The 19,903-nt window shown below is 51.4% G+C and overlaps 1 protein-coding gene across 1 annotated transcript; it reads right to left on the bottom strand.

The window, feature by feature from the left end:
• Nucleotides 1-1,617: 1,617 nt before the first annotated feature.
• On the bottom strand, nucleotides 1,618-18,563 carry SHC1 (SHC adaptor protein 1; the record flags this gene model as incomplete). Its single annotated transcript, XM_073608699.1, is given in 7 exon segments — nucleotides 1,618-5,405; nucleotides 5,494-5,726; nucleotides 7,330-7,479; nucleotides 18,002-18,068; nucleotides 18,157-18,320; nucleotides 18,323-18,336; nucleotides 18,437-18,563. Coding segments are annotated over 7 exon segments (884 nt in total), but the record flags the coding sequence as incomplete, so codon positions are not given.
• Nucleotides 18,564-19,903: the final 1,340 nt, after the last annotated feature.

Genomic DNA, 19,903 nt, shown 5'->3' with positions numbered 1-19,903 from the left:
AGGATGACCCCAGTACAATGACACAGGATCCCGGGGTGACCCCTAGTACAAGGACATAGGACCCCAGGGTGACCCCGTTCTGATCACATAGGACCCCAGGGTGACCCCGCTCTAATGACATAGGAACCCAGGGTGAACCGGCTCTGATCACTTAGGACCCCAGGGTGACCCCAGTACAAGGACATAGGACCCCAGGGTGACCTCATTCTGATCACATAGGACCCTAGGATGACCTCATTCTGATGATACAGGACCCCAGGGTGACTCCGCTCTGATCACATAGGACCCCAGGTGAACCCGCTCTGATCACATAGGATCCCGGGGGGACCCCAGTACAATGACACAGGACCCCAGGTTGACTCCGCTCTGATCACATAGGACCCCGGGGTGACCCCAGTACAATGACATAGGACCCCAGGGTGACTTTGCTCTGATGACATAGGACCCCAGGGTGACCTCAGTACCTCAACATGGGATTCTAGGCTGATATCATTACCATTGGTCAATTTTCTGCAGTCCAGCCCCCCCCAGAATGGCGAATGTTCCATGTATTGGGTACACAGTGTAACAGAGAGGATGGAAGTTCACACTTCACTGGCTGCATGCTTGTTCCATGTCCGAGCACCTGATAAACCAGAGCTAATGAGTGCCAACATCCCAACCTGAGATGTTCTTGGCCTTTAACCATGCTGATGATGACACCGAGCTTCATACAATATACAACAGGAAAGAGCAGCAGAAGACTGGCGAGGTCATCTCTTTGCTTCCTCCTCGTCTCTTCATTTCTCCACCCCCCCTCTTCTTTTCCCTCCTCCCCCACTCCTTACTCACCCCGCCAATCACTTCTCCCGAACCCTCTTCTTCTTCTGCCACACCCCCACCCCTCTGCTCTTCCTTTCTCCACCCCCAACCCCTCTCCTCTTCCTTTCACCACCCCCAACCCCTCTCCTCTTCCTTTCTCCACCCCCAACCCCCACCCCTCTGCTCTTCCTTTCTCCACCCCCAACCCCTCTCCTCTTCCTTTCTCCACCCCCAACCCCTCTCCTCTTCCTTCTCCCCGACTCATTACTCACCCCGCCAATCATTTCTCCTGCCTCACCTCTTCTCCTGCCACCCCCCCCCCACCGCTCTTCCTTTCTCCCATCCCCCCCCCCCCCTCTTCCTTTCTACCTCCTCCTCTTCCTTCCCACCCCCCCACACCTCTCTCCTCTCCCCCCCCCCCAAACCCCTCTCCGCTTCCTTTCTACCTCCCCCTCTCATCATCATCTCTCCCTCTTCCTTCCCACCCCCCATCACCTCTCCCCCCCCCCCATCTCTCCTTCTTCCTTCCCACCTTCCTTTCCTCCTCTTCTCTTTCTTCTCCAACCCCTTTCTCTTGTGTCTTCCTTTCTCCCACCCCTCTTCCATTCCTTTTCTCCTCCATAATCCCCTCAACCTCCTATTTCTCTCCTCCTCATTTTTCCGGCCTCCTCTGTAGGAAGGTTATTGGCTGCGTTGCTCTGTCTGCTCCGCTCTCAGGCCGGTGACGGCGCCATTGCCGGAGGGAAGGTTTAATGACGCACGCCCCCGATTCAGGACAATCACCCGACCCAGTAAAACATGACCACAAAACACGTGTAAAGAAATACTAACTTTAATAATGAGCGCTTGTAACTCTCCTTTGGTATAATCAAGGCAAAAAAATGTATCTTTAAAATCATATGAAAAAAAAAAAAAGAGTCATGTACAAGGAAGTGACGCAGCAATACGAGACGCAGATGATATGTTGCTGCAGGTGGCGAGACTTTGGTATCAGAATATAAAGTGTGCATGCAATAAGGGGGGGGGGGGGTCTATGTACATGTGTGGGGGGATGGGGGGATAAACATGTGCATTTCTCTGTGCGCCCCGTCCTTTCCGCCAGCAAAAGCCGCTTTCCCATTGGTCTGGCTGTGTGGTCGCATGACTACCTTCCTTTCCAAGCCTCTTCCTCCTCTCGGATGTGAGGATCGATCTTCGGGTCTGAGATACAATGCACAGGACTGAACCGGCTACAGACAGCAGAACAACCTACCCAACCTGACCCTTTACCAACCATAGTTATGGAAGGAAATAAGCATCACTGGAACCCAGGAGGGCCAAAGGCTACAACCCAACATCATAAGACCCAACAACAAAGACCCAACATCATAAGCTTGGACATCAGCCATGACCCCACGTTGCCGAAGGATGTCCACTGACCACAGACACCCCCCGGTCTAATGTCTACAGCAGCTTTTCTAAACAGTCTTACTTCAGAGGAACTCCTCAAATAATACGGAGGTCCTGGGAACCCCTGCTAGAACCAATTGGGGTTCAGTTAAAAAATATGCCCTGGCTAATGGTGGCCGGTGGGAAGAATGTCCCTCTTACAGTGGTGTTGAGAATGCCAACCTGTCATATAGCCGGCTCTGCCAAGTGGTGTTGGCCCCAAAACTGTACCGGCACCATCAAATGGGAGGTTAATCAGCCAAACCTCCAGTAACCTCTTGAGGAACTCTGGTTGAGAATAACTGGTCTACAAATGAAAGCAGGCCATCCCCCACCTACCCTCAGGGAACCGTACAGAGTAACCAAGGCTGATCCTCCACCTCTCCATCATTTCAACCCATCCCAGTCTGAGATCCCTTTCCCATTACTGAGCCGCCTTCTGCTCTCTGTCCTATCCCAGGGAACCTCAATGCCTGTACCAGATCTTTTAGAACTTCTGCTCTATCCAGCCTGGAGACCCAACTGGGGTCACCAATGTGCTTCTTCAGTAAGGAAAGCAGCACTGTATAGGATGTGGCCAGAACCAAACAGAATTCACTTTACTGTATCCACTGGAAATGGGACTGGTACTCACTGTCGGCTGCAGGGCGATCACCAATATGAACTGGGAAGACCTGGGCTAAATGGAGAGGCTTCCAGGATTTACCACATCCAGACTTATTCTACCGCTAGCTTTTAATAGTAGAAAAATCTTCCAAATCAAGCCAAAAAATGAAGCAGAAAGCAAGGGGAGATCCGTTCTCCTGAGGACGGCAAAGCGAAACTGGTGAAGTGGGGGTGGTTATGGCCTCTAGGGGGTTGGCCTTCGGTTTTCAATGTGCCTAGTGTCCATTTCTCCTATAGGTGGCAATATAAGCCCAATGTCTCTTACTATCAATCTGTATCCCTCAATGGACGATGGAGAAATTCTGATTGGCTACGATGGGTTGTAGTTCTGTACGCAACATCGCCTCGTACACAGCACAACGGCACTTAATGCCCAGCCGCTGGAAATCGCACCCTGCCGTGTTGTGTCTGGAACACCCTCCAAGCCGAAACCCCTTAAACATCGACTGGATGGACTTGTGTCTTTTTTCAACCTGACTAACTATGTAACTATGAAAGTCTAGGAAGCTCTAAAAATCTAAACCATAGATGGCTAGGGGTGCAAACCCTTCTGATGCCAAGCCTGATATTCGGTCTTCCACCCTAGAAGCGGGTGCAAGATGCCAGCCGGGGCTCATTTTCTGGTCCGTGCAAGAAGGAAGTCACCTGCCCTCAATATTAATCCAGACATAGTCCCCACTGATGCGTTTCACCCACAGACCTTGGCTTAATTGTAGATAAAGCCAACGTTAGTAGGTGAAAAGCATCAGTGTAGGAGTTCTCTCTGGTTGAGAATTAACTGGTCTACAGATCAGAGCAGGCCATCCTGGCCTACCCTCAGGGAACAGTTCGGAGTAACCATGGATGATCCTTCACCTCTCTACCATTTCAACCCATCTCAGTCTGAGATCCCTTTCCCTGTAGTTGGCAGTACCTAGGCAGTAAGTGCAGTTGTGCTGTGTAGGAGGGATGTGAAACGCATCAGCGTAGGAGGTCCCGGGGAAGGTACTCTCTTGTCTACATCAATATTGTCAGCCTGTTTTATAAAATCTAATGAGAGCGCCAACTAAAGTCCGAGAGTACAAAAAACGTTATTAGTATTGGTTCATAAACAACAACATAGAACGACCAACGCGTTTCGGGAGCTCAAGTGCCTTCCTCCTCTTTAGGGCTACAAAATATACACGAATTTCTATACCGGAAGGGATACATCCCAGCTTTACACAAACCAATAAAGTAGTTCAGCTACATTGAGATCGGTGTTATAGTGCTGAAAAAGTGGGAAGTCTTTGAGCCGACGAAACGCGTTGGTATTCTATAGTCATTTGTGAACCAATACTAAACAGTTTCTATAGCCAGATTGTTTGTCTGGTACTCTCACTAGACTTCATGGATGGGAACCTTCAAATCTGGGCACCCCCAAGTGTGTAGGACACCCGTTTCTGGAGAGCCATTACATCTTATTGTGATCTGACCAATCTTCTGGTGATTTGAACCCAGCACCTCGTTTCTATTGGTTACAGTTCTTCGTTGGATCCAAGCTGTGTTCTCACTCTTGTCATTGGGAGGGAGGGGTGAGGCGAGGCGGGATGGTTAAGGTGTGGTCATCCAAAGAACAAAGTCATCAATGGCCGACACTTTCCTCCCTTTCCTTTAAGGCAAAGGGTAGAAAGAATTCACGCCTCTATTAGGGGAAGATGGAGTTCAGATTCTGGGGCAGCAATGATTCGCAGGTTGGTGACAACCTCGCTAAGTCCTTTCCACTGGAGGACAGGAGGCGGGGACCGGTGGATGAGACGCACTCTGCGAATAAATGGGGTTCACGGGGGAACAAGGAATTCCAGCATGCAGCAGCTCCGGCTACAATCATTATTGCCGTTCGGTCAAGAACCCATCTTCGCTGAAATCCCACACAACGGGGATACAAGTCTATATAACAACATGTGCCTGAGAAGGGGTTGCCCTTGAGGTCACCCCTCCCCCACCTCAGAATCGGGATGCATTGTACAAAATCAAAGACGAAAAAAAAAAAAAGAAGGTTTCTAGAAGGCACAAATCAGTATTGTAGAGCGGCCGCCACAGATCGTCGTGTGCTATCAGAAGAGGAGCCCGTTTTGTGCTGGGAGGGGGTCGGGGGTCGGGGGGAGAGGAGGACAATCCGCTCGCCCGCCATCTTGATGAGTACAGTTCGCTCCCTTGCGTGTGATTAAGGGGGTATTCCGGGTCTCACTTGTGCATTAGGATCCCTAAAGATTCCCTGAAAGTGACGGAAGGGAGCCACGGCAACGGGTCCGTAATGAGATACAGTATAAGGATGGACGACAAACCCTCCCCCCCCCACCCCGTGATCGGAGATTCTAAAGAAGGAACGTGGCTGCCTGTGGCCAACGGGCAGATGGGTCTCACTGTCTCCGCTCCACTGGTTGTTGAAGACACAGCTCGCTCCCGGCGGAGATTATCGGTAAGTGATTGTCCATGTGGTAGCTGATGAGGTGGCTCACGCTCTCGAAACGGTGGTCTTTAGTCCGAACCTGGCAAGAAGAGAAGACCAGTTAAGCAGGATTTCCATCATTCACCATTCCATGGGCCCCCCAACACAAAACATAGGAGGAAACTCACCACTCCTTCCGGATCCACCAGCAGAAGGTGTTTAGGCTGCCCGTTCTGGAGGCCGGTCAGGACGTACTGCCCCGGGGTGGTGGTGCTCTCTCTTACGAGGAAGTCCCCATTGACCCGTAGAAGCCTCTCGGCCTCCTTCCGGGTCATCTTCCCGTGATACCACGGCTCCCGCTTCAATTGCTCCTCCATGCTGATGAGGGCTTGACCGGGGGGAAGAGCTTCTTCAAACGGCTCTGTGGACAGGAAGGATATTGAGAAAATATACTAAAAAACTGTGTATTCCCCTCCCCATCATCCCCCTGCACAGCACTGCTCCTTTTTAGTGTTGAGGCAAGACCAGAGAATTTCAACCTTACCCCTCAAGTCAACAGAGCTCAGGGTGTCATGACTTGGTTTAAAGGAAGGGGGTACAAACCTTGAAACACATAAAGCCAGATAGTTTACCTCTGAGGAAGGTGCACAACCCTCGAAACACGCAAGCCAGCTAGTCTGCCTCTGAAGAAGGGGATATAGGTCTCGAAACGTGTAAGCCAGCTAGTTTGCCTCTGAATAAGGGGGTACAAGCCTCGAAATACATAAGCCAGCTAATTTGCCTCTGATGCAGGGAATATAACCCTCAAAACACGTAAGCCAGCTAGTTTAGCTCTGAGGAAGGAGGTACAACCCTCGAAACATATAAGCCAGCTAGTTTAGCTCTGAGGAAGAGGGTACACCTTTCAAAACATGTAAGCCAACTAGCGTGGCTCTGAGAAATGGGGGACAACCTTAAAAATGTTTAAGCCAGCTAGTTTGGCTCTGAGGAAGGGGATGCAACCCTCAAAACAGGCAAGCCAGCTAGCATGGCTCTAAGGAAGGGGGTACAACTCTCGAAACACGTAAGCCAACTGGCGTGGCTCTGAGAAATGGGGTACACTCAAAATGTGTAAGCCAGCTAGTTTGGCTCTGAGGAAGAGGGTACAACCCTCGAAACGTGTAAGCCAGCTAGTTTGCCTCTGAGGAAGCAAGCTAGGATCCAGGTGATGTCCTTCCAAGCTGAAGAGCAGATGTAGTGGATCGAACGATTTTGATGCTGATGCCGATGGGCTTTGATTATCACAGCGTTTGGAGTACAATTATGTTGGAGTATCAATAAATGTGTTAGTAGGGGTAATGCGCTAGGCTGGTGTGCCCTCTGTTTTTTAAGGGTGACATGGGCCTGCCCCTTTATAGGGTGTCAACATTCTGATATAGGATCATAGTACTGGTGTGACCCCTCCCTATAGTAGTTAGAACACTGGCACTGACCCCCCCCCCCATAACGCTATGAGTGCTGGTACTCACACCCCCCTCCCATAGTACTATGGGTACCTCTATGAATAAGTTCCTCTGGTGGAATGAAACGCATTAGCATTACTATGACGCCAGGTGGACTTTGTGACTGCATCCATTTGGTTTCAATAAAATATTGGCTTTTATGGTGAGCGTCTGCCTTCCTTTTTTTGGAGGATCTATGTGTTGTATGAGTACCAATGCTGACCCCTCCTATAATACTAGATGTATTGGGGCTGACCCGTCCCACTCCTATAGCACTACAAGTACCAACACTGACCACTCCCACACCTATAATACTGGCCCCTACACCCTATACTATAACTACTACAAGTACTGACCCTTCGAGTACTGGTACTGACCCACATCCTGTACTATAAGTACCGGTATTTACCCCTCTTCCTGTACACCCAGTACTGACTTCAATCAGACACCCCTTAGATATTTGTTTAGGACCGGCCCACCTTATGACAGACATTCCTGAGCTTTAGGACATGATGACCCCCATAAAGCAAGTTGCAGACTCACTCATGTCAAAGATGTCCCTCTGTCCATTGATGGTCCCTCGCAGAGGCTGACGGGACTTCTCCAGGTTCTGGACGTTGACGTACGAGGGGTCATCGAAGAGGTCGGGGCGGTTCAGCGGCTTGGCGCCGGGTACAGGGAAGCGCTCCTTACCTGAATGAAAAGGGAAAAAATGGATGAAGCCCGAACCTGAACCCATGGGATGGGAGGTGGGACACGGTGACCAGGATGAGAGATCAGATATAGATCAGGGATTAGGTGGGACACGGTGACCAGGATGAGGAGGAGAGATCAGATATAGATCAGGGATTAGGTGGGACACGGTGACCAGGATGAGAGGAGAGATCAGATATAGATCAGGGATTAGGTGGGACACGGTGACCAGGATGAGAGATCAGATATAGATCAGGGATTAGGTGGGACACGGTGACCAGGATGAGGGGGAGAGATCAGATATAGATCAGGGATTAGGTGGAACACGGTGACCAGGATGAGAGATCAGATATAGATCAGGGATTAGGTGGGACACGGTGACCAGGATGAGCAGGAGAGATCAGATATAGATCACGGATTAGGTGGGACACGGTGACCAGGATGAGGAGGAGAGATCAGATATAGATCAGGGATTAGGTGGGACACGGTGACCAGGATGAGGAGGAGAGATCAGATATAGATCAGGGATTAGGTGGGACACGGTGACCAGGATGAGAGGAGAGATCAGATATAGATCAGGGATTAGGTGGGACACGGTGACCAGGATGAGAGGAGAGATCAGATATAGATCAGGGATTAGGTGGGACACGGTGACCAGGATGAGGGAGAGATCAGATATAGATCAGGGATTAGGTGGGACACGGTGACCAGGATGAGAGGAGAGATCAGATATAGATCAGGGATTAGGTGGGACACGGTGACCAGGATGAGAGGAGAGATCAGATATAGATCAGGGATTAGGTGGGACACGGTGACCAGGATGAGGGAGAGATCAGATATAGATCAGGGATTAGGTGGGACACGGTGACCAGGAGGAGGAGAGATCAGATATAGATCAGGGATTAGGTGGGACACGGTGACCAGGATGAAGAGGAGAGATCAGATATAGATCAGGGATTAGGTGGGACACGGTGACCAGGATGAGGGAGAGATCAGATATAGATCAGGGATTAGGTGGGACACGGTGACCAGGATGAGGAGGAGAGATCAGATATAGATCAGGGATTAGGTGGGACACGGTGACCAGGATGAGGAGGAGAGATCAGATATTAGGTGGGACACGGTGACCAGGATGAGAGATCAGATATAGATCAGGGATTAGGTGGGACAAGGTGACCAGGATGAGGGAGAGATCAGATATAGATCAGGGATTAGGTGGGACACGGTGACCAGGATGAGGGGAGAGATCAGATATAGATCAGGGATTAGGTGGGACACGGTGACCAGGAGGAGAGATCAGATATAGATCAGGGATTAGGTGGGACACGGTGACCAGGATGAGGAGGAGAGATCAGATATAGATCAGGGATTAGGTGGGACACGGTGACCAGGATGAGGAGGAGAGATCAGATATAGATCAGGGATTAGGTGGGACACGGTAACCAGGATGAGGGAGAGATCAGATATAGATCAGGGATTAGGTGGGACACGGTGACCAGGATGAGAGATCAGATATAGATCAGGGATTAGGTGGGACACGGTGACCAGGATGAGAGGAGAGATCAGATATAGATCAGGGATTAGGTGGGACACGGTGACCAGGATGAGGGAGAGATCAGATATAGATCAGGGATTAGGTGGGACACGGTGACCAGGATGAGAGGAGAGATCAGATATAGATCAGGGATTAGGTGGGACACGGTGACCAGGATGAGGAGGAGAGATCAGATATAGATCAGGGATTAGGTGGGACACGGTGACCAGGAGGAGGAGAGATCAGATATAGATCAGGGATTAGGTGGGACACGGTGACCAGGATGAAGAGGAGAGATCAGATATAGATCAGGGATTAGGTGGGACACGGTGACCAGGAGGAGGAGAGATCAGATATAGATCAGGGATTAGGTGGGACACGGTGACCAGGAGGAGGAGAGATCAGATATAGATCAGGGATTAGGTGGGACACGGTGACCAGGATGAGGGGAGAGGTCAGATATAGATCAGGGATTAGGTGGGACACGGTGACCAGGAGGATGAGAGATCAGATATAGATCAGGGATTAGGTGGGACACGGTGACCAGGATGAGGGGAGAGGTCAGATATAGATCAGGGATTAGGTGGGACACGGTGACCAGGATGAGGAGGAGAGATCAGATATAGATCAGGGATTAGGTGGGACACGGTGACCAGGATGAGGAGGAGAGATCAGATATAGATCAGGGATTAGGTGGGACACGGTGACCAGGATGAGGAGGAGAGATCAGATATAGATCAGGGATTAGGTGGGACACGGTGACCAGGATGAGGAGGAGAGATCAGATATAGATCAGGGATTAGGTGGGACACGGTGACCAGGATGAGGAGGAGAGATCAGATATAGATCAGGGATTAGGTGGGACACGGTGACCAGGATGAGAGATCAGATATAGATCAGGGATTAGGTGGGACACGGTGACCAGGAGGAGGGGGAGAGATCAGATATAGATCAGGGATTAGGTGGGACACGGTGACCAGGATGAGAGGAGAGATCAGATATAGATCAGGGATTAGGTGGGACAAGGTGACCAGGATGAGGGAAGAGATCAGATATAGATCAGGGATTAGGTGGGACACGGTGACCAGGATGAGGGGAGAGGTCAGATATAGATCAGGGATTAGGTGGGACACGGTGACCAGGATGAGGGGAGAGATCAGATATAGATCAGGGATTAGGTGGGACACGGTGACCAGGATGAGAGATCAGATATAGATCAGGGATTAGGTGGGACACGGTGACCAGGATGAGAGATCAGATATAGATCAGGGATTAGGTGGGACACGGTGACCAGGATGAGAGGAGAGATCAGATATAGATCAGGGATTAGGTGGGACACGGTGACCAGGATGAGGAGGAGAGATCAGATATAGATCAGGGATTAGGTGGGACACGGTGACCAGGAGGAGGGGGAGAGATCAGATATAGATCAGGGATTAGGTGGGACACGGTGACCAGGATGAGAGGAGAGATCAGATATAGATCAGGGATTAGGTAGGACACGGTGACCAGGAGGAGGAGAGATCAGATATAGATCAGGGATTAGGTGGGACACGGTGACCAGGATGAGGGGAGAGGTCAGATATAGATCAGGGATTAGGTGGGACACGGTGACCAGGAGGATGAGAGATCAGATATAGATCAGGGATTAGGTGGGACACGGTGACCAGGATGAGGGGAGAGGTCAGATATAGATCAGGGATTAGGTGGGACACGGTGACCAGGATGAGGAGGAGAGATCAGATATAGATCAGGGATTAGGTGGGACACGGTGACCAGGATGAGGAGGAGAGATCAGATATAGATCAGGGATTAGGTGGGACACGGTGACCAGGATGAGGAGGAGAGATCAGATATAGATCAGGGATTAGGTGGGACACGGTGACCAGGATGAGGAGGAGAGATCAGATATAGATCAGGGATTAGGTGGGACACGGTGACCAGGATGAGGAGGAGAGATCAGATATAGATCAGGGATTAGGTGGGACACGGTGACCAGGATGAGAGATCAGATATAGATCAGGGATTAGGTGGGACACGGTGACCAGGAGGAGGGGGAGAGATCAGATATAGATCAGGGATTAGGTGGGACACGGTGACCAGGATGAGAGGAGAGATCAGATATAGATCAGGGATTAGGTGGGACAAGGTGACCAGGATGAGGGAAGAGATCAGATATAGATCAGGGATTAGGTGGGACACGGTGACCAGGATGAGGGGAGAGGTCAGATATAGATCAGGGATTAGGTGGGACACGGTGACCAGGATGAGGGGAGAGATCAGATATAGATCAGGGATTAGGTGGGACACGGTGACCAGGATGAGAGATCAGATATAGATCAGGGATTAGGTGGGACACGGTGACCAGGATGAGAGGAGAGATCAGATATAGATCAGGGATTAGGTGGGACACGGTGACCAGGAGGAGGGGGAGAGATCAGATATAGATCAGGGATTAGGTGGGACACGGTGACCAGGATGAGGGGAGAGATCAGATATAGATCAGGGATTAGGTGGGACACGGTGACCAGGAGGAGGGGGAGAGATCAGATATAGATCAGGGATTAGGTGGGACACGGTGACCAGGATGAGAGGAGAGATCAGATATAGATCAGGGATTAGGTGGGACACGGTGACCAGGATGAGAGGAGAGATCAGATATAGATCAGGGATTAGGTGGGACACGGTGGCCAGGATGAGGAGGAGAGATCAGATATAGATCAGGGATTAGGTGGGACACGGTGACCAGGATGAGAGGAGAGATCAGATATAGATCAGGGATTAGGTCGGACACGGTGACCAGGAGGAGGAGAGATCAGAAATAGATCAGGGATTAGGTGGGACATGTGACCAGGATGAGGAGGAGAGATCAGATATAGATCAGGGATTAGGTGGGACACAGTGGCCAGGATGAGAGATCAGATATAGATCAGGGATTAGGTGGGACACGGTGACCAGGATGAGAGATCAGATATAGATCAGGGATTAGGTGGGACACGGTGACCAGGATGAGGGGAGAGATCAGATATAGATCAGGGATTAGGTGGGACACGGTGACCAGGATGAGGGGAGAGGTCAGATATAGATCAGGGATTAGGTGGGACACGGTGACCAGGATGAGGAGGAGAGATCAGATATAGATCAGGGATTAGGTGGGACACGGTGACCAGGATGAGGGGAGAGGTCAGATATAGATCAGGGATTAGGTGGGACACGGTGGCCAGGAGGAGGAGGAGAGATCAGATATAGATCAGGGATTAGGTGGGACACGGTGACCAGGATGAGAGGAGAGATCAGATATAGATCAGGGATTAGGTGGGACACGGTGGCCAGGAGGAGGAGGAGAGATCAGATATAGATCAGGGATTAGGTGGGACACGGTGACCAGGATGAGGGGAGAGATCAGATATAGATCAGGGATTAGGTGGGACACGGTGACCAGGATGAGGGGAGAGGTCAGATATAGATCAGGGATTAGGTGGGACACGGTGACCAGGATGAGGGGAGAGATCAGATATAGATCAGGGATTAGGTAGGACACGGTGACCAGGATGAGGAGGAGAGATCAGATATAGATCAGGGATTAGGTGGGACACGGTGACCAGGAGGAGGGGGAGAGATCAGATATAGATCAGGGATTAGGTGGGACACGGTGACCAGGATGAGGAGGAGAGATCAGATATAGATCAGGGATTAGGTGGGACACGGTGACCAGGATGAGGAGGAGAGATCAGATATAGATCAGGGATTAGGTGGGACACGGTGACCAGGATGAGGGGGAGAGATCAGATATAGATCAGGGATTAGGTGGGACACGGTGACCAGGATGAGGGGAGAGGTCAGATATAGATCAGGGATTAGGTGGGACACGGTGACCAGGATGAGGAGGAGAGATCAGATATAGATCAGGGATTAGGTGGGACACGGTGACCAGGATGAGGAGGAGAGCTCAGATATAGATCAGGGATTAGGTGGGACACGGTGACCAGGATGAGGGGGAGAGATCAGATATAGATCAGGGATTAGGTGGGACACGGTGACCAGGATGAGGAGGAGAGATCAGATATAGATCAGGGATTAGGTGGGACACGGTGACCAGGATGAGGAGGAGAGATCAGATATAGATCAGGGATTAGGTGGGACACGGTGACCAGGATGAGAGGAGAGATCAGATATAGATCAGGGATTAGGTGGGACACGGTGACCAGGATGAGAGGAGAGATCAGATATAGATCAGGGATTAGGTGGGACACGGTGACCAGGATGAGAGGAGAGATCAGATATAGATCAGGGATTAGGTGGGACACGGTGACCAGGATGAGAGGAGAGATCAGATATAGATCAGGGATTAGGTGGGACACGGTGACCAGGAGGAGGGGGAGAGATCAGATATAGATCAGGGATTAGGTGGGACACGGTGACCAGGATGAGGAGGAGAGATCAGATATAGATCAGGGATTAGGTGGGACACGGTGACCAGGATGAGGAGGAGAGATCAGATATAGATCAGGGATTAGGTGGGACACGGTGACCAGGATGAGAGGAGAGATCAGATATAGATCAGGGATTAGGTGGGACACGGTGACCAGGATGAGAGGAGAGATCAGATATAGATCAGGGATTAGGTGGGACACGGTGACCAGGATGAGAGGAGAGATCAGATATAGATCAGGGATTAGGTGGGACACGGTGACCAGGATGAGAGGAGAGATCAGATATAGATCAGGGATTAGGTGGGACAGGGTGGCCAGGATGAGAGATCAGATATAGATCAGGGATTAGGTGGGACATGGTGACCAGGATGAGGGGAGAGATCAGATATAGATCAGGGATTAGGTGGGACACGGTGACCAGGATGAGAGGAGAGATCAGATATAGATCAGGGATTAGGTGGGACACAGTGGCCAGGATGAGAGATCAGATATAGATCAGGGATTAGGTGGGACACGGTGACCAGGATGAGGAGGAGAGATCAGATATAGATCAGGGATTAGGTGGGACACGGTGACCAGGATGAGAGGAGAGATCAGATATAGATCAGGGATTAGGTGGGACACGGTGACCAGGATGAGAGGAGAGATCAGATATAGATCAGGGATTAGGTGGGACACAGTGGCCAGGATGAGAGATCAGATATAGATCAGGGATTAGGTGGGACACGGTGACCAGGATGAGGAGGAGAGATCAGATATAGATCAGGGATTAGGTGGGACACAGTGGCCAGGATGAGAGATCAGATATAGATCAGGGATTAGGTGGGACACGGTGACCAGGATGAGAGATCAGATATAGATCAGGGATTAGGTGGGACACGGTGACCAGGATGAGGAGGAGAGATCAGATATAGATCAGGGATTAGGTGGGACACGGTGACCAGGATGAGAGGAGAGATCAGATATAGATCAGGGATTAGGTGGGACACGGTGACCAGGATGAGGAGGAGAGATCAGATATAGATCAGGGATTAGGTGGGACACGGTGACCAGGATGAGAGGAGAGATCAGATATAGATCAGGGATTAGGTGGGACACGGTGACCAGGAGGAGGGGGAGAGATCAGATATAGATCAGGGATTAGGTGGGACACGGTGACCAGGATGAGGGGAGAGATCAGATATAGATCAGGGATTAGGTGGGACACGGTGACCAGGATGAGAGGAGAGATCAGATATAGATCAGGGATTAGGTGGGACACGGTGACCAGGATGAGAGGAGAGATCAGATATAGATCAGGGATTAGGTGGGACACGGTGACCAGGAGGAGGAGAGATCAGATATAGATCAGGGATTAGGTGGGACATGTGACCAGGATGAGGAGGAGAGATCAGATATAGATCAGGGATTAGGTGGGACACGGTGACCAGGATGAGAGATCAGATATAGATCAGGGATTAGGTGGGACACGGTGACCAGGAGGAGGAGAAATCAGATATAGATCAGGGATTAGGTGGGACATGTGACCAGGATGAGGAGGAGAGATCAGATATAGATCAGGGATTAGGTGGGACACGGTGACCAGGAGGAGGAGAAATCAGATATAGATCAGGGATTAGGTGGGACATGTGACCAGGATGAGGAGGAGAGATCAGATATAGATCAGGGATTAGGTGGGACACGGTGACCAGGATGAGAGATCAGATATAGATCAGGGATTAGGTGGGACACAGTGGCCAGGATGAGAGATCAGATATAGATCAGGGATTAGGTGGGACACGGTGACCAGGATGAGAGATCAGATATAGATCAGGGATTAGGTGGGACACAGTGGCCAGGAGGAGAGATCAGATATAGATCAGGGATTAGGTGGGACACGGTGACCAGGAGGAGGGGGAGAGATCAGATATAGATCAGGGATTAGGTGGGACACGGTGACCAGGATGAGAGATCAGATATAGATCAGGGATTAGGTGGGACACGGTGACCAGGATGAGAGGAGAGATCAGATATAGATCAGGGATTAGGTGGGACACGGTGACCAGGATGAGGAGGAGAGATCAGATATAGATCAGGGATTAGGTGGGACACGGTGACCAGGATGAGAGGAGAGATCAGATATAGATCAGGGATTAGGTGGGACACGGTGACCAGGAGGAGGAGGAGAGATCAGATATAGATCAGGGATTAGGTGGGACACGGTGACCAGGAGGAGGAGGAGAGATCAGATATAGATCAGGGATTAGGTGGGACACGGTGACCAGGATGAGGAGGAGAGATCAGATATAGATCAGGGATTAGGTGGGACACGGTGACCAGGATGAGGGAGAGATCAGATATAGATCAGGGATTAGGTGGGACATGGTGACCAGGATGAGGAGGAGAGATCAGATATAGATCAGGGATTAGGTGGGACACGGTGACCAGGAGGAGGGGAGAGATCAGATATAGATCAGGGATTAGGTGGGACACGGTGACCAGGATGAGGGGAGAGATCAGATATAGATCAGGGATTAGGTGGGACACGGTGACCAGGATGAGGAGGAGAGATCAGATATAGATCAGGGATTAGGTGGGACATGGTGACCAGGATGAGGAGGAGAGATCAGATATAGATCAGGGATTAGGTGGGACACGGTGACCAGGATGAGAGGAGAGATCAGATATAGATCAGGGATTAGGTGGGACACGGTGACCAGGAGGAGGAGAGATCAGATATAGATCAGGGATTAGGTGGGACATGTGACCAGGATGAGGAGGAGAGATCAGATATAGATCAGGGATTAGGTGGGACACGGTGACCAGGATGAGAGATCAGATATAGATCAGGGATTAGGTGGGACACAGTGGCCAGGATGAGAGATCAGATATAGATCAGGGATTAGGTGGGACACGGTGACCAGGAGGAGGGGGAGAGATCAGATATAGATCAGGGATTAGGTGGGACACGGTGACCAGGAGGAGGGGAGAGATCAGATATAGATCAGGGATTAGGTGGGACACGGTGACCAGGATGAGAGATCAGATATAGATCAGGGATTAGGTGGGACACGGTGACCAGGATGAGAGGAGAGATCAGATATAGATCAGGGATTAGGTGGGACACGGTGACCAGGATGAGGAGGAGAGATCAGATATAGATCAGGGATTAGGTGGGACACGGTGACCAGGATGAGGAGGAGAAATCAGATATAGATCAGGGATTAGGTGGGACACGGTGACCAGGATGAGAGGAGAGATCAGATATAGATCAGGGATTAGGTGGGACACGGTGACCAGGAGGAGGAGAGATCAGATATAGATCAGGGATTAGGTGGGACATGTGACCAGGATGAGGAGGAGAGATCAGATATAGATCAGGGATTAGGTGGGACACAGTGGCCAGGATGAGAGATCAGATATAGATCAGGGATTAGGTGGGACACGGTGACCAGGAGGAGGGGGAGAGATCAGATATAGATCAGGGATTAGGTGGGACACGGTGACCAGGATGAGAGATCAGATATAGATCACGGATTAGGTGGGACACGGTGACCAGGATGAGAGGAGAGATCAGATATAGATCAGGGATTAGGTGGGACACGGTGACCAGGATGAGGAGGAGAGATCAGATATAGATCAGGGATTAGGTGGGACACGGTGACCAGGAGGAGGGGGAGAGATCAGATATAGATCAGGGATTAGGTGGGACACGGTGACCAGGATGAGGGGAGAGATCAGATATAGATCAGGGATTAGGTGGGACACGGTGACCAGGATGAGGAGGAGAGATCAGATATAGATCAGGGATTAGGTGGGACATGGTGACCAGGATGAGGAGGAGAGATCAGATATAGATCAGGGATTAGGTGGGACACGGTGACCAGGATGAGAGGAGAGATCAGATATAGATCAGGGATTAGGTGGGACACGGTGACCAGGAGGAGGAGAGATCAGATATAGATCAGGGATTAGGTGGGACACGGTGACCAGGATGAGAGATCAGATATAGATCAGGGATTAGGTGGGACACGGTGACCAGGATGAGAGGAGAGATCAGATATAGATCAGGGATTAGGTGGGACACGGTGACCAGGATGAGGAGGAGAGATCAGATATAGATCAGGGATTAGGTGGGACACGGTGACCAGGATGAGAGGAGAGATCAGATATAGATCAGGGATTAGGTGGGACACGGTGACCAGGATGAGGAGGAGAGATCAGATATAGATCAGGGATTAGGTGGGACACGGTGACCAGGATGAGAGGAGAGATCAGATATAGATCAGGGATTAGGTGGGACACGGTGACCAGGAGGAGGGGGAGAGATCAGATATAGATCAGGGATTAGGTGGGACACGGTGACCAGGATGAGAGGAGAGATCAGATATAGATCAGGGATTAGGTGGGACACGGTGACCAGGATGAGAGGAGAGATCAGATATAGATCAGGGATTAGGTGGGACACGGTGACCAGGATGAGAGGAGAGGTCAGATATAGATCAGGGATTGGGAGAAAACAAAGAATGGGTGGAGTTATCAGGAAAGGCGGAGTCACTTGGAGTTGACTTGTTACCTTGTACTGAGGCCTGTGGCTGCAGCTTCCGTGCGTCCTGCTCCACCCCGGTGATCTGTCCCACTGGCTGCGGACAGGAAAGGACGGTCACATAATTTATTGTACATTATATATATCCCACCTCCTCCCCCCGTCCTCCCTCAGTGCAGCCTCACCAGAGTGGCGCCCATGTGATTGGGACTTTGCCTCGGTACTGCAGGAGCCGCTCCCTCCCGTAATCGCATGTCCACCACCCCGCCGATGGGCGGCTCCTTGCCTGGGAAATCGTTGTAATAGGCGTGGTCTGGAAGCTCCTCCTCTTCCTCGTCCCACGCGGAGCGTCAAATCCGGCCATCCTGGAGTGAAGTAAAAAGATAAACATTACAGGTTCTGCTCCTCCCGGACATCTCTGACCCACCATACTTGATTGGGGGGGGGGGGAGGGGCTGGGAGTACCTGTCATGCGGAGTTACTAATTTTGGAGGATTTTTGAGGTATTGTTTGAAGCGGAGTTCGAAGGCCTGTCCGATGGTGCTGATCACATCCTGGGCGTGACCCTCAGGGCACTCCAATATATGGCAAGCTGCGGGGGACACAGACAGTTCACGTTACCATTCTGTAAAGGGCTTCCCCTGATACTTCCAGGTATGGAGAAGCATGTGACTGACTCCCCTTCCTCCCATGTGACAGCGCTGCTGTGTGAGGATTGGCTGCTCAGGTTCACCCTTCCCACCGGCTGTATGTGTATACGTGGCATGGCGGAGGCGGGGCCTTATTCTATACTGCCACATACGAGTACCTATTGTGTGCTAGAAGCCAACTCCTTTGCATGCTCTTAACACCGTGACTGCGCTGTCGTGGAACAATCCAGAGCCAGTAGGACAGGCTCCTGATCATGTGATCACTGCGACTGGCCATCAGTGATCACATGATCAGGAGCCTGTCCTGCTGGCCATCACAGTGATCACATGATCAGGAGCCTGTCCTGCTGGCCATCACATGATCAGGGGCCTGTCCTGCTGGCCATCACATGATCAGGGGCCTGTCCTGCTGGCCATCACAGTGATCACATGATCGGGAGCCTGTCCCGCTGGTCATCACAGTGATCACATGATCGGGAGCCTGTCCCGCTGGTCATCACAGTGATCGCATGATCGGGAGCCTGTCCTGCTGGCCATCACAGTGATCGCATGATCGGGAGCCTGTCCTGCTGGTCAGCACAGTGATCACATGATCAGGGGCCTGTCCTGCTGGTCAGCACAGTGATCACATGATCAGGGGCCTGTCCTGCTGGCCATCACATGATCGGGAGCCTGTCCTGCTGGCCATCACATGATCGGGAGCCTGTCCTGCTGGCCATCACATGATCGGGAGCCTGTCCTGCTGGCCAGCACATGATCAGGAGCCTGTCCTGCTGGCCATCACAGTGATCGCATGATCAGGGGCCTGTCCCGCTGGCCAGCACAGTGATCGCATGATCAGGGGCCTGTCCCGCTGGCCAGCACAGTGATCACATGATCAGGGGCCTGTCCCGCTGGCCAGCACAGTGATCACATGATCAGGGGCCTGTCCCGCTGGCCAGCACAGTGATCACATGATCAGGGGCCTGTCCCGCTGGCCAGCACAGTGATCACATGATCAGGGGCCTGTCCCGCTGGCCAGCACAGTGATCACATGATCAGGGGGCCTGTCCCGCTGGCCAGCACAGTGATCACATGATCAGGGGCCTGTCCCGCTGGCCAGCACAGTGATCACATGATCAGGGGCCTGTCCCGCTGGCCAGCACAGTGATCACATGATCAGGGGCCTGTCCCGCTGGCCAGCACAGTGATCACATGATCAGGGGCCTGTCCCGCTGGCCAGCACAGTGATCACATGATCAGAGCCTGTCCCGCGTGGCCAGCACAGTGATCACATGATCAG

This window comes from Aquarana catesbeiana, linkage group LG13, assembly GCF_042186555.1.
Source record: "Aquarana catesbeiana isolate 2022-GZ linkage group LG13, ASM4218655v1, whole genome shotgun sequence".
In the NCBI taxonomy this organism is placed as follows: Eukaryota; Metazoa; Chordata; class Amphibia; order Anura; family Ranidae; genus Aquarana; species Aquarana catesbeiana.
Note: the sequence above shows the minus strand (reverse complement) of the source record. Positions and strands in the feature narration are given on the sequence as shown.